This window comes from Gadus macrocephalus, chromosome 16 (genome assembly GCF_031168955.1).
Source record: "Gadus macrocephalus chromosome 16, ASM3116895v1".
In the NCBI taxonomy this organism is placed as follows: domain Eukaryota; kingdom Metazoa; phylum Chordata; class Actinopteri; order Gadiformes; family Gadidae; genus Gadus; species Gadus macrocephalus.
In genome coordinates, this window is record NC_082397.1 from 17,560,432 (window position 1) to 17,575,375 (window position 14,944).

The 14,944-nt window shown below is 45.9% G+C and overlaps 2 protein-coding genes across 4 annotated transcripts in view; one reads left to right on the forward strand and one right to left on the reverse strand.

The window, feature by feature from the left end:
- The window catches only part of git1 (G protein-coupled receptor kinase interacting ArfGAP 1), a 25,805-nt gene extending 13,425 nt beyond the window's left edge, over positions 1–12,380 (reverse strand). The window contains exons 1-13 of one of the 3 annotated variants that reach the window (XM_060074324.1): positions 11,980–12,380; positions 7,485–7,618; positions 7,044–7,156; positions 6,508–6,613; positions 5,877–5,963; positions 5,563–5,693; positions 4,937–5,031; positions 4,554–4,596; positions 3,451–3,477; positions 2,501–2,549; positions 2,083–2,155; positions 1,152–1,249; positions 10–121 (exon numbers count right to left, since the gene is read on the reverse strand). In XM_060074324.1, the coding sequence (XP_059930307.1) occupies positions 10–121; positions 1,152–1,249; positions 2,083–2,155; positions 2,501–2,549; positions 3,451–3,477; positions 4,554–4,596; positions 4,937–5,031; positions 5,563–5,693; positions 5,877–5,963; positions 6,508–6,613; positions 7,044–7,156; positions 7,485–7,618; positions 11,980–12,031 (1,120 nt within the window). In that variant the 5' untranslated portion in view covers positions 12,032–12,380. The remainder of the gene's footprint in view (positions 1–9; positions 122–1,151; positions 1,250–2,082; positions 2,156–2,500; positions 2,550–3,450; positions 3,478–4,553; positions 4,597–4,936; positions 5,032–5,562; positions 5,694–5,876; positions 5,964–6,507; positions 6,614–7,043; positions 7,157–7,484; positions 7,619–11,979) is intronic. The other 2 variants (XM_060074326.1, XM_060074325.1) reach the window with 2 other exon arrangements.
- Positions 12,381–12,840: 460 nt separating this feature from the next.
- Positions 12,841–14,944, forward strand: part of ankrd13b (ankyrin repeat domain 13B) — a 35,104-nt gene continuing 33,000 nt past the window's right edge. Inside the window, exon 1 of the mRNA XM_060074889.1 lies at positions 12,841–13,311. Within this exon, the coding sequence (XP_059930872.1) occupies positions 13,204–13,311 (108 nt within the window). The 5' untranslated portion in view covers positions 12,841–13,203. The remainder of the gene's footprint in view (positions 13,312–14,944) is intronic.

Consider the following 14,944-nt stretch of genomic DNA (forward strand, 5'->3'; position numbering starts at 1 on the left):
TGGCCTCACCAGTGGGGCTGCTGAGACCCTTCCCCTGCTGTCTCCTCTTGGCGTCGCTCAGGATGTCGATGATGAGCGTGGCAAACTCTCGCGCGTTGAATCGGGCCAACTTCTGACGACCCTGAGGGACACCAAAGGAGGAAGAGAGCCAGAGCGTGAGAAGGACAGACAAACAGAGGAGAAAAACACAGAAAGAGAGGGGGAGAGAGAGAGGGAGAGGGAGAGAAAGAGAGGGGGAGTGTGATAGTGAGAAATAGAGCGAGGAAGACGGAGATAGAGCAAGAGGGAGAGAGAGAGGACTTAAAACACCCACACGTGTGGAAACAGGCGCAATTCGACCATAAAAAATAAGCTGTAGGTTATGTCATGAGTTGTGCAGTCGAGAGGCATTGCAGCGGGAGCCAGGCCCACAGAGTTTGCCTTGCCCCCCTCCGGTCTGTGGGCCTGGCTCTGCCGCTGCTGTGGTCACCAGGCATGAGCTGTGGAAAAAACATGTCATACCGAGACACACACACACACACACAAGTTAAAACACACACATAAGCTGCACCGTGCAATTACATCATCCCCGCTGCTGTTTAAATAAGAACTGTCCGTTTAAATCCATGCACCAAACCGTACGACGGGATTGCACGTTTATTCATACTGCATTGTTTTGCACGAGGACCACAAAGAGGAGCACAGAGTCGCTACTTAAAGAGGGTGTGGGGGTTCCAGCTCGCCCAACACAAACAGTCTCCAACTCCAATCAGAGCGTTGTCAACAAAGAAGCTCAGCCAGTGCGGGCCGACGTTTACACTAATGAGCCAAACAGCTGAGGGCCGAGAACGGGGGAACGAGAGAGGGAGACGAGAGAGATGATAAACACCGTTGGACAACATCTTTGGCTGTCCCTCGTACAGCTGAGGACAGTGCCGTCCATTACGCGCTCATTGCAACCCATTCTTTACATCCACCATCGCTCTTTATTCACAAGCACCGCAACTTCACAAGTGATCTAATTGTTTGCTGTTGCACGCTCCACTCGTCGACTCTTTCAGATTCTGCCATCAGAAGCAGAGTGGGGGATGGTAGGGGTGTTCCTGCATACGCCTCAACATGCATCTGGATGGGATTGCTGCGGTGTGTTGTTGTGTTTTGTGTGTGGTTACCTGGTTCCGTGTGGCGGAGTACTCGGGGTTGACCGGTAGGAAAGGCACCGCGCTGCGTTCTGTGACCAGGGTGCTGTGGTTCTGAGTCGTCAGCCACACTGGAGAGAGAGACACACACACACGTATCTTAAGAATGTGTATGTTTTGGATACAGAAACATAGCCTTGACACTGGCAGCTCAATGCCCAGTCCAAACCTTCATGCATGTAAGCAGGCTTATTTGAAGGAAAAGGAAATGTTCAAACTTTCAGGTTGTGAAATTGTTGGGGGGGGGGGGGGGGGGGGGGGTGTGTGTGTGTGTGTGTGTGTGTGTGTGTGTGTGTGTGTGTGTGTGTGTGTGTGTGTGTGTGTGTGTGTGTGTGTGTGTGTGTGTGTGTGTGTGTGTGTGTGTGTGTGTGTGTGTGTGTGTGTGTGTTTCCCTCTTACCTACCTGGCGTGCCTTTGGCAAAAAGTACAACAACACAAATCTTAAGATGAAGAAAATAATGAAAGATGAGGGAGGGAGAGGGACACAGGAGGAGGAGAAAAGAAACTCGGGAATTCCGGAAAGGCTTCCTCATCTGCGCACACACGTTCGTCTTGCACTCTTCCCTCTCCTCCTTGTGCCTCCTCTCTATATGCATTCCATCTTTCATGTGTCCGTCCCTCCCCTCCACTAACCTTTATCTATCTTTAGCTTCCCACACTGTGCACACACTTAAATACATGTATCATCTGCGATATGTTTTTGTGTATCATGGTCTTGAACTCTGGTTTGGACCTTGTGTGTGTTTTTTTGTCGAGTAGACGGTCATACCATGAAGATTGGAGAGAAATGTATCTGGTCTTTGATCGAGGCAAGAGATATGAAGATGGGTTCAGACGGCAAAAAGGCCAGGTGAGATATGTTTGAGTTGAGGGGAAAGAGCGAGGGCAAGAGTGAGAGACTCACCGGCATCGTTCTCTCTGCGATCCACCTCATCATAGACATCCATGGCCAGCTCCTCAAACAGCCTGTTGTTCAGCTGTCCAACACACACAGCACATGCCAGACTCATTTAACACCAATCACTTAGGGAGAGACCATACCGACATTACAGTGTGTGGACACTTGACACACACTTGACACATACAGCAGCATTTCAGTCGGATTACCCTTGAAGACATTTTTAAAGTGAGATATAACGAAATTAAAATGCCTTCGGATGCAGCTGCTTGCAGAAGCTTTGAACAACGCCGACCCTTTTACTAATTGACTGAAGAGTTAGGAGTGTTGATCGTTATCCAGACACGTTATTTTAATTATAATTTTTTAACCCGGCAATTGGCCGAGTAGAACTATTGATCTGGAGCCCCGAGCTCCTACTCACCGCCTGCAGCTTCTTCTTGGCAGCCTTGGCCAGTTCAGAGAGGTCCAGGCTGAGAGAGAGAGAAACACACACAGTGAGTCAGAGGGGTGCCAGAAAGGAAGAGGGAGAGAGAGAGCGAGGGAAAGAGAGAGAGCGGGCGAGCGAGAGAGAGCAGCAGTAGCAGGTAGAGGGAGGAAGAGAGTTATGCAGGAAGGAGAGGGTGGAATGGAGGGAAGAAGATGAGGCGGGAAAGTGGTCAAATGAGCGAGCGTGGTGAGTAAGGGGGGGGGGGGGGGGGTTGCCTACAAAATCGGCTGGGGGGGTATGGATGAAACAGTTGATGACTATACAACACAGTTGAGATCTGTCACTTGATTGCATTGCGAGACAGTCAGGCTGCTAAACATACAGGGATACAGACTTCCTTTATATTCAATGAATTCACAAGTGGGGAGGGTTTCACATGGACACGTTGGGTAAGTCTGTGTGAGCGCAAACGCTTCCCTGACCTCATGTTTAAAATCTCTCAATGCGTGTTCGTGTGACACCGTCATGGAAATCGAGACTTTACCTTACTCCTTCACCCATGGATGCCGATGGCAGCACATTGTGCAAGACTGTTTCTTTCTCAAATTTGTTGGAACACATATAATACATGTATTCCATCATTCAATACACATGTAATAAAGATTGTTGTGGAGAAAGGAGATTTCCATTTTTTCCAATATTTATTTGGGATGGAACAGTAAAATACGCATCACGATTGCAGAGAGTGGCTCATTCTATTTTCCTCACCGCTATCAAGTTTAATCTACCACACTTTCCATCTTTCCTTGTGAAACCGATGGCTAAAAGGTTGAGGGATCAGAGGACACAATGGGGGGACTCTATGGGAGAGGATGACAGGAAGTGGAAGGGAGAAGCATTCCGGTGGACCAAGGGAGTGAGTAGGAAAGTGAAAGCAAAGATACCTCTGTGTTGGGCACTTAGGACGAGCCCTGGCTCCACCAAGCGTGGCAAAGATGGAGAGAACAGGAAACAAGTGAGCAAAGGTAAAAGAGAGGGTGTGAGAGAGAAAAATAAAAAACAGGTACAGTGGCCACATGAACACTGATTCAAAATGTATTGTATTTTTTTAAAGAGATACCATTCACCAGAACAGAACAGTGAAGAGGAAGAGAGTTAGACAGGCCATTAAATAACAAATCAATAGTGAGTCACGCTAGCTTTGTCCGACATTTCCAAATTGGAAGAGTTTGATTAATCAAGCGTGAATTTGAAGAACCAATTCATGCTTTCAAATTGAATTCAACATGTGCACATTTATTTTGAAATGGATAGCCTCAAGCAATATCACACTTGATTTACCAAACAACCTTAATTTACGCCTTGGTTCATTCTGTATAATCAAGAACCTCCCCAAGAATTGTTCCAACTCTTTAGCTTAGACTGCAGAAACTACTTTATACAGCTTTCAGAACAACAACAGCCAGCTTGGCCTTTCTCCCCCTTTTTTACTCTTATGGGGGGAAGGTTTACAAATACGAATGTGCCACCTACTGGAAAAACAATTCAATGCAACAGACACATCTATTCATGCATTTACACAAGCAAAGGAAAAGGTTACAGAAGGGGCACTATTTTGGTCGGTCTAATCCAATTACGTGTCTAGGATTATAATAAAACTGTTATTTTTGTATTAATACATTTTTGTATTAATAATTACTGAAAACTGGCAAAGAATTCTATCATAAATAGTTACATGGACAATCCACATTAGTCAATCCTGATTTTACTAGTGACAATTTAGCAAAACTGGCAAAATATCAAAGCGTACCAAATTGGCATTTGAATACCAATAATAATACAATTTAGTAAAAATATCCCAGATGGTACAACGAATGCCAGAAATAGGCAAACAAGCCTTGTTCCTAGCCCACCTGCCCATTTTCTGGAGGGAAGAGATTCTTCTTCATGCAAACACACCACAGCACTCTCATGCATCTCAGGCTAGAAAGTGAAGCATACACACACACACACTCAATGACCCCACTAGCGGCATTGCGGTACGCACCTGTCTGCCATCTGTGGAATGATATAGTGGCCATTCTTGTGATCTGTAGGAAGACACCAACATAATATTGATGCAAAAAAGACATTGCATTGAGCCAAAGAAAATAGAATGCAGCTAAATGAAAAAAAACACAACTAAAGACAATTCCATATGAGACAACACAAAGAGCATGCACTTGAAGAGAACACAACAAACAAAAATAGGCTAGAATGAACTATAATCAAATAAACACACAAGCAGTGAAGGCAGCCAGGCGCGCGGAGGTCGTCAACATTGTTTCAGAGAGGAGAATGCTGCACATTCTGAGGCAGCCACCATATAATTTGGGCCTGAGGAATTCTGCCTTGAGCCGAGAGCTGCGGAGAGCTGCTGCGGTGGCTCACCTGGGCGTCGGCCACACAGGTAGAAGGCCAGCCTGTCAGTCAGCTCGTATTGGCACTCCACCAGCCGCTCTGCCAGCTCGATCTGGCCTGCTTGCCTGGAAGACAGACACAGACACAGACACAGACACACACACACACTGAATAACTGGAAACCACCTCAGTAACAGCTTTTATTTATCCAAACGACCGACCAAACAATGAGTTTTGTGCAAGTCAGAATAATCAACTCTCGGAAAAATGTACATTACACATTTCCATTGGTGTCAAGTTCTAATCGTCACCTTTCAGGTGTTATTTCCTAGAACGGGCTGTAAAGATTCTGTTTCTGAAGCATCAAATTAATTAACACAATGTGTCGCAGTTTGTCCCCAGAAAGCAAGCTTATCAGATGGTGTTCATTGTTGTCAGTCACACCAACTGAAAAACAATTACACTGTCCCAAACCATATGTGAATGATGTTTTTTATTTGGCCAGGTCATCCTTGCAGAAGGGATTATTAATATAAATGGGTTTAGAACTGGATAAATAAAGGATAAATAACTCTATTAACCATCCCGAGCCCTTATGACTGTGTGCAGCTCTTGGTTCCCTAGTGTTCTGCGGCCGCCGTGCCCGGGACACGTACCTGGCGAAGTCCATGGGCGTGCGCCCGTGGAGGTCGGGCGCGCCGGGGTCCGCCCCGTACACCACCAGCAGCTCTGCCTGCAGGATCTGGCCCGCCTTTGCTGCCACGTGGAGGGGTGTGGTGCCTTTCTCCTGGAGCACACGCAATTAAAGAGGGGCCGACGCAGACATAAACACACCGCCACAAACACACAAACAAACAAAACAATGTCAGCAGAAGGCTGGAGGGGGGGGGGTCTGGGTAAGGTATGGCACTGTGCGGCCCATTGTTTAGATGGCGGTGTGTCAGCCGCTGAGGGACGCCGAGGTGCTGACCGGGTGGAAGAAGTTGGCCTGGGCTCCGAGGGAGAGCAGCCTCAGACACGTCTCCAAGCTCCCTGTCCGCACGCTGGAGTGGAGTTGCTGGAGCGGGAAAGGAAATAAAGAGAGGGCGATACGTGGATCGTGAGTAAGGGATGGGTGGGCGACTGGGCGGATCAAGAGACAGAGTTGACACACAAGAGGAACGCGAGAGGAGAGGATATGTTAAAGAGAGACACGCCAGAGAGAGAGAGAGAGAGAGAGAGAGAGAGAGAGAGAGAGTGAGAGAGAGAGAGAGAGAGAGAGAGAGAGAGAGAGAGAGAGAGAGAGAGAGAGAGAGAGAGAGAGAGAGAGAGAGAGAGAGAGAGAGACCATGGAGTACTTTAGACCTTCCTGCTATGTCATTCACAACCCCCCGGAGTGCTCTAGCAAATGTGTGTGCAAGCTCTGTGTGCGCACGCTCTCTGTGTGTGCGTGCATGTGTGCGTATGATTACACACATGTTACAATCAACGTCAACATCTCTAGGTGACAAGGTTTTTACGCGCAGCTCAGCATGTCCTGCTACTCCACTGCACTCTACTTCAACTGCAGCCGTGGTCGCTCACCCCCGTGCCCTTTGACCGCTGGAAGCCGGGACGCTCACCTTGCTGAGGTCCTTGGTCGTGACGCCGTCGTCGTCGCGGCAGGGAAGCTTGTGGACGAAGGACAGCATCTGGTACTTGGATCTGATGAACTCAGACTTGGTGGGACTGGATGGGTTGGTGGAAGGGAGGAGTGAAGAAGAAGAGTTATGGGACCACAGTAGAAACCATGATTAAGTTCCACATGTATGTATGCATGCATGCATGCATGTGTGTATGGGGAAGACCTAGACATCTGTTGAACAGTAAGCAGTGTCTTGAAGGGGGCACCCATAGGGGCAGAAAGGGGGAATGTGTGGGGTTATTAGGAGGCTTTTGGAGAAGTTAATATGTAGCCTCAAGGGAATACTCTGCTGCTGAGGCAAGGACAAATTCTATCCTCTGTGATAGGTAGCAGTTTTGTTGCTATGATAAGAAATATATAATAAAAAATGAATGAACCCTGCCGAGGCTAGTTGATAGGGGAGGAGGCTCCTATTTCTCAGAACTTGTGAGTCATTTGGCCAGTTCGCAGCATGTGGCCTGTAGACGGACTCACTGGACTTTGTCCTGGGGGTTGGGTTTCCTACGGCCGCTCTGCACCTGAGCAGGGTCCAGCAGACTGTGCTCCCATATGGAGTTAGCCCCATTACTGGCCAGGGTCTGCACCATCTGAAACACACACAAACACACACACACACACACACACGTTAAATGCAGAACTCCACGCTCACTTCACAACATAACCATCTACATGGAAGGACTATTTAAGCCCTGGTCACCTGCAATGGAACCGTTAGTAGAACAACCATAGGGACCAGGGAAAAATATATCAAATGATCTGCTCAAAATTAATAGGCTCCTAGTTTCAGCAGCATAATAGAGGATGCACCGAATCTAACTCCTCCTTGACTGCTTGAGAACACTGAAAATGTATTTATTGGCACAGTAGTCATCAAAGGCGAACGCTGCTCCCCGGACAACGGCGTCCCCTCCATACCTGGAGCAGTGCAGGGGGCCAGCCGCTGTGCCGCAGGTGTTTCACGATGGAGATGTGTCGGCCCAGGCTGCGGTGGACCGAGCAGCACTCATCGCAGATCAGAACCCCTCGGTTGATGCTGGTCCAGCCCGGGTCTGAGTGCCAGAGTGACACACACACACACACACACACACACACACACACACACACACACACACACACACACACACACACACACACACACACACACACACACACACACACACACACACACACACACACACACACACACACACAGTCAGAGGGAGAAATACAGATCGAAGACATTACTTAAGTTGGTACATTTAAAAAAACTGACTTGTACGACAGCAAGTGGAATTTATTAAACAGTGTAGTCGTACAGTCATGTAGTCATCGAAATGCCCCAAATGCAATGTGAAGACCGCTAAAGAACAAGACCAGCATAATTCTACTTGTTTTGTACTGCCAACTCCCTTATTGAAATGACCAAATGCGACACTCCTGATCACAAGTAGGTCTGTCTGGCAAACTGCAGTTAATTACCGTAATACCGTGATACACTCCAATGGTTAGCCTGAAACGCCACACAGAAAGTAAATTAGCACTTGGGTTCCATTCACTTCACAGAACCCAAGAGATGCATGGGCAGATTGGTTTGTTCATTTCTCCAAGTGGCTGCCCATGTTTCAGTAGAAGGTTTAAGCAAATATGATGGACAAATGATGTTAGCCAGACGGGCAGAGCGTGGGCATCATTGTCTGTTTTGGAGTCGTCGCAGAGGATGTCAGCAGCAAGGACAACCCAGCTTGGCCATGGCCCTGTCCGTTAGGATGTGAGTGGGACACACTGATTCCTCTAATAGCAGTGTTCAGCGCAGGACATCACTGTGACTGACACTCAAAGTGCATGCACTGCACGACCACAATCACTGGCTATGGGAGGAAAGAAAGAGTGTGGGAGTGAAATTACCAAAATGACCATACCCTTGCATCCTGAAAACACAGGCCAAAGGCTTAATCCTTCTATACACCTCATTCATTGTAATATTTTTTGTATTGTATTTACCTGCACTATTTGGAACCCATAGTGCTGACATATGACAATGTGTGTGCGGACTGTGGAGTTGATAGTGAATAATGCAAAACATTTGTGAGTTAATAGCTATTTTGCAAGTAACAATTCCCCTCCGATCACAGAGGACTGAGAATCAGGTGACCTTTCCACACAATGATACAGCATTCAAGTCAAAAAACATTTTCAAAATAACGTGCCAGGGGGCGTGAGCCGGTGCTGTTGAGCAAATGGAAATATGGGTATTATTCTGTTGGAATAATAAAGCAGCACCGCTGTCATACATGCATACGTTTGTAGAAATCCATGCATACAGAAAGTCACAGAGTCAACTCTGACCTTTAATCAGTAATAAGCAGCATGGTATAAACCTAATGGTGCCTTGCTGGCTGCGTGAAAATGTCAGACCTGCTGTTCTCCTACAGTCGTTGCACTTGCCTAAAAGTTTCCCTTACTCCATTTGATTGTTATTTTGCCTGTTCGGACCGGCATATGGGAAGGAGATTACGATACTGGGGGTCGGGCGACATCAGAGGTTTGATTTAATTTTTGTATTTCCTAGAAATGGAAAGGGACGCTTGGCCCTGTGTTAGTAGAAGAGTGTGTGCCACATACAGAAAGAAGGTAGGAAGGTAAGAAAGGAAATAAGGAAGGAAGAGTAGACAAGGCAAGGAAGAAAGGAAGGAAGCAACAAAAGTTATGAAGGCAAGGGAAGGAAGACAATGCTTGTGAGACACAGCCATAGACTAGTCATACAGTCTGGTCGTGTTTTGGCCTGAGGAGCCTGATGTGATGAGCTGCTGACACATGGTACAATTAACAAACAACACATGCGTGTGCACAGCAACATGCGTGCGTACACACATCAGTTGTTGGCGTTATTCTTACGCTGGGATAAAACTAGAGGGGTTTACAGCATGACTATAGCTAAAACTGTGCTCTTTTAGCCGGCCGAGGAGAAAGCACTAAATGGTTCAGAGACTCGTTGCCAGTTGGGAGTACCACCAGCCTGTAAGCTCTAAAAGGCTGGTCTACAACCAGGCAATTCCTTAATCTGTGATAAATATAAAAAAGTGTCCCTATAGGATATAGCCCGGCTATCCTGCTAGATCAATGTTACGGCTTAACCATTAAAGCCTTTCATTACGTATATGTATATTATTGGATGCAGAATGTTGGTAGGTTTGACTTCGTTTTTTGTACACAATGCATAAACTACATCTAGTTGTGCATTTTGGATTAATTCACAATGAAATATGGCCATCATTATCACAAAAGGCTAAAGCTATGACATTTTACACAGGAAAAGAATGTATCCATATTAGCATCCGTACCAAACTCCCACACTGCTCTTGACCACTGATGTGCATTTTTCAATTCACAGACAGGCTTTGTCCTTCAAGATTTTTCAATACAGCAATGTAACTATTCACATAGCTATGCGTTTTTTTGTTTTGACAAGAGTGCAAGCCAGCAATCAGCAAAAAGGGCTACCAGGAGTTGACAGAATATTCATGAAATGCTTTCAGTAGAAACTAAACGCTACACACAAACAATATCTTCATACCACATTACCCTACATCCAAAAATCGGCCTACTCCCTAGCCCAATTATAGACTACAATATAACCCTTTAGGCGTTATATTTTTATCCCATTGTTATTTAATCTTAGGGTCACAGTATCACTACTTTCAAATCATAGTTCCATAGAAGCTTCTCAAATTTAGAAAACAAATCAAGTTTAGTGCAGGCTTCTATGTCTGGTAAGTTTGCACAGGAATATCTTTCGCTGACACAACTTGTGTTGTCACAGGTGGCGATATTTCAATTCAAAGATTTTGCCTATCAGCGTGGTACCATGTGTGCTAGTGCTACATTATAAGCTCTGCGTCCACTCTGCACGACACAAGTCCTCCCAAGGCATGTCTATTACTGGGAGCATCCAAAGTCTTTTCTAGCCATGGCGTTCTTCTGCTGGGTGTGGTGACAAGAGAGGTGGGCTGTCACTTGAGGCTAGGTCAGCATTGTGTTGGGTGTAAATATGACTGTGTGCATGCATGTCATCCAGAGGAGGTTATGTGCACGAACTCTAGATTAAAGAGGGCCATAACCAATAGACCCATCAACAGCAGCAGTTAACAAAAGTAGGTTGGTCGGTTTGTGCTGAATCAGTTTATTCTATAAAAGGCAGCAAAGGATATACAGCTGCACTTTGAAACATGATGTGGCTTCTTGTGTTCAATATTTACTATCAAAGAATGACTGAGATGGGATAGGATATGACCGTGGCAGAAAGGTAAGTACGAAGCAGAGTAGGTCGGGTCATAAATACATGCAATTTGGAGAATTAAGGCTGAAGGATAATCACATTGAAACGACTGCACACATACACACTCCCGACATGGGGAGCAGCTGTAGATAGAAGGGCAGCTGCTATAACCCAGATTTATGCAAACACACATTTACCATGATTTAGCCCATTTCTATTTGTCAGCACCAATGGAAAGGGTACAACAATGTTCTGGCATTCAGAAATAGGGGCAGACAAAAGCGCATAGTATAGTAACAATAAATATTACTGTTTTCATCACCTAAATCACTCATAAAATGTTATATGACGTCATACCACTATTTACCCAGCCTACTAGTAGTGGCTGTCACTTCGCCTCTGCTTCTCTGTCCTGTTGATTCTAATGTGGGGCAAAACAATAAAAAAGAACTCAGACCGTCCTCGGTAATAGTTGGTGGACGGACTGGCAATACTCATTCTATGGGACAACAAGGGCGTGTTGTGTCAAGGGTTTAGCTGTACAAGGATGACCGTTTCGCTTCACCCACTAGCAAAAGTTAGCTACGCTGTTAGCTACTAGACCGCTAACCTCAGAGCGGTACGGGCGAGAGTGAAGAGCCCGTGTCGTAGTGTAACTCACATAGCGTAGTTAGTGTCCAAACGGAGCTTTATCAATACTATTACTCATGAACGTACTTAGAAGAACTGCATCGAAACCATTCAATTGCCACTGAGGCTACGCTAACGTCCTGGATGCGTCCGCTAGTCGTTGATATCAAAACAAGTGTCGCCGCTGCCTGGCGGCGGTAGCCGAGACAGCCACACATATGCCACTCAAACTTATCATTGCAGCAATATTGTCATTCTATCCATACTTTCAGCTTATCGAGTCAAATAAATACACACATATCTGCTTGATGTAGCAAACTCCTGAGCTACCAGCTACATGTTTTTCTCACAGACTATACGCCTGTTTCATACTGTTTATTTTAGGCCTAACCGACGCCTGGGAACCCTGGCCGTTTTCCTGATCCCAGGATCCGGCTGACGATGACAGCAACCACGGGCCTCAGAGCCGCACACTGTCGCCCTGCCAGCGCATTGTTCCAGGGGATGGTTTTTAGCATTTCGTACCTGGAGCGCTGCAGTCGGCGCAGACCTCCGTCCTTTGGAGCTTCCTGGACATCTCGAAAAAATGCTCCAGTCGGGAAGCGGCTGTTCAAGAGGTGAATAGTCGAAATGATGACGGGTGTTTGTCCTTCTTCCCCGAACACCGACGTCTGCCGTTGCAAGCCCTGAATCCCCGGAAGCCGGGCGATGGGGGTATGATTTCCCAGCCCTAACTAGTTTCCCGTTTTTTCGCAGCCACGCCGTCCACCGTCAGTACCGAACCCCCTCTGGACAGTCGGTGGTTGAAGGCTCATATCGAGGGAATAAATCAGGGTAGTGCGGTGAGTGGTTAGAAGTGTGCGCTGCATGGAGAGACAGGCAGCGACGCTCTCTACCTGTCAGTTTCCGCACACACACCCTTGCCCCCCCGCCCCCATCCCTTCACTCAACAGGGGGGGAATGGCAACCCCCCCAAAATGTTTTCGTTGATTAAATCATCACGTTTCATTTTTGTAATGATTCTGGTATTAAATACATAGTCATCGCCTTGGATACCTGGTTTAGAGACAATTATTTTTTTAAGATTTCACTTTTAAAAACTATTAGTTAAGTAGGCCTAACCATTGTGCACAAATATGTATAAGTCCAAGTATGCCAATTTATTTATTTTAACAATTGAAATGAATAGGCCTATATACACCTATTAACTATCCTGATGGGCTTAAATCCGACCACCGGTCTATTAATTTACATTTTGTGCAATAGTGCTATTTATAATAATTTCGCCGTTGGCATGGCTTTTATTTCCTTATTTCTGGATGGACATTTGGAAGCAGAGCGTTATAATGTTAACCAACTGCTGGTCCGCGATTGGCTGAGTGCGTGTGTTTCGTGGCGGGCTGTCATCCCAGACTCACAGCAGCGCGTTTCAGTCAGTCACCGTTGTGAGGGGAGGAGAGGGCAGATGCTGGTGGCATAGCTGATCGGGATAGGTGGTTCAAAGGAGGAAGATATAGGGTGGCAAGAGGTGGAGGTATTGAGGAGATAATGGTGCAGTTACGTGGCAATCAGTAGTGGGGATCGTCTCTCCGTGCAGTGACTGACGACAAGGCTATACCTACGCCTTTGGCATCAAGCAGGATAAAGGATGGTTATGTTATAGCGTTAGGCTTGACAACAGAGTAGCGTGTACATCGTCCGCGGATACTGAAAGTAAAGAGACATATAAAGGCAAACTATGTTCGCAAGATGATTTCTGCCAAGAAAACTCCGGAGAAGAGTCGTTATCCTATCCACTATTTAGTGTGGCACAGCAAGCATCGGCAGCTGGAGAAAGAGCTTTCAGCAAATGAGCAGGTGAGAGAGAAAAAAAAATTAAGAATATAATATCAGCAGTGGCCTATTTCTTATTTATTGACGTTTAAAGGGTGTGGGTCGTGCAATATTCTTTGTGATTTGGCTGGTATTAAGGTGCTATCAAACACTTATTAAAAACTAAGGACAAATAAAAGACACTTCCCAGTTCCCAAAAATAGAGAAATAAAGGTATGTTTAAGCACACAAGCATACAATTGTATTAAATAATAGGCTATTATTTTCGGGTCATCAGTTGACAACATCTTTGAGCCCCAGTTCTATACCTATTAATTTTGCAGTTGGGTTAAAATAAACAGCCTACTTCTACTTTAATATATAAAAGAAAATGCAGCTATCTTCAGAAGCGGTGTAGCCTGGTATATATTCTGAACAACAAATGTTTGTATGATGTGTATTGTTCAGTGAGTGTGTATGTTGGGAGTGAGCCACGGTGCTCCTTGTATGCAGCTTCAATCCAACCTCCTTTCCCTTCCCCACCGGCACCTAAACCTTTAGTGAGTGGGTGAGACAATGCAGATACTGTAGCATGTGGGCGAAACACTGGCTACAAACCCAGTCCCCACAGTTATGAAGTCATTAAGGTCTTGTACTGGGTGAGCTCTCAAACAAGCCACTTGTCATACCCTTGAGGTATGGTCAGATATTCTCACCCACCGGTGAGAATGGGAGGACTGTCGCTCCCGAGTCTGTGTGATGATGCGAGGGTGAGGTTCCAAATGACAGAGCTCCATCGCGATGACGACACAAGGGCGATCTGCACAATGCTGGATCCTACCGTGCTCCTAAGCGTGCCGGTGTGTGTGATTGTGTGTCGTACGATAGGGATCTTTTTGTCAGTGCAAGAATGGTGCAATTACATTGAGACCACCATCACAAGCAGAGGTGTGCATGGAACTATGTCATGCAAGAATCAAACTCTTACACACGACACACATTTTGCGCAAGCATGAGTCGCACACACACAGACACACACACAAACATGCAAGCACAAACACAAACATACAAACACACACACACACAAGCACACACACACACATACACACACACACACACAACATTCTCAATGTTGAGAGTTAGGATGTAAATTAACAAATTCAATATCATCTCAAGGTGTTTTAAAGCAGATGAGATGTTATGATTTCAAATGAGACAGTGTCACAAAGCAGGGGTGACATCTTTTTGAAGCAACATGGCTGACCAAATCCTGCCCTGCTTTCGTTCTGCAGTAGCCCGACTCTTCATTTGTAAAGTCACTCACTGTGAGTAGATACTGCTTCTGCTGGTTGCTTCTGTTGTTCCTTCCTTGGCCTAAAAGACCCTCACTAGCATGGCGGATTCACAGTGACATAACCTGTCTTGCTGTTTGGGCAGCATGTTGTTACCCAAGCATTGAGGAAAGCTAACACCAAGAATAAAGCAGAAGCCAATGATCACAATGTTTACAAGAGAATGTAACAAAATCCCCCCTGTGGAAATAGTATTTATAGTATAGTAAGTTAAGATTACTTTGAGCAGTTAGGGTTTTCAAGTCAAACGTATGAGGAATGATGGGAATGTAATTTATTGATGGTGTGTTCATTTTTATTTTCGCATTATCATGTTGCATTATTTA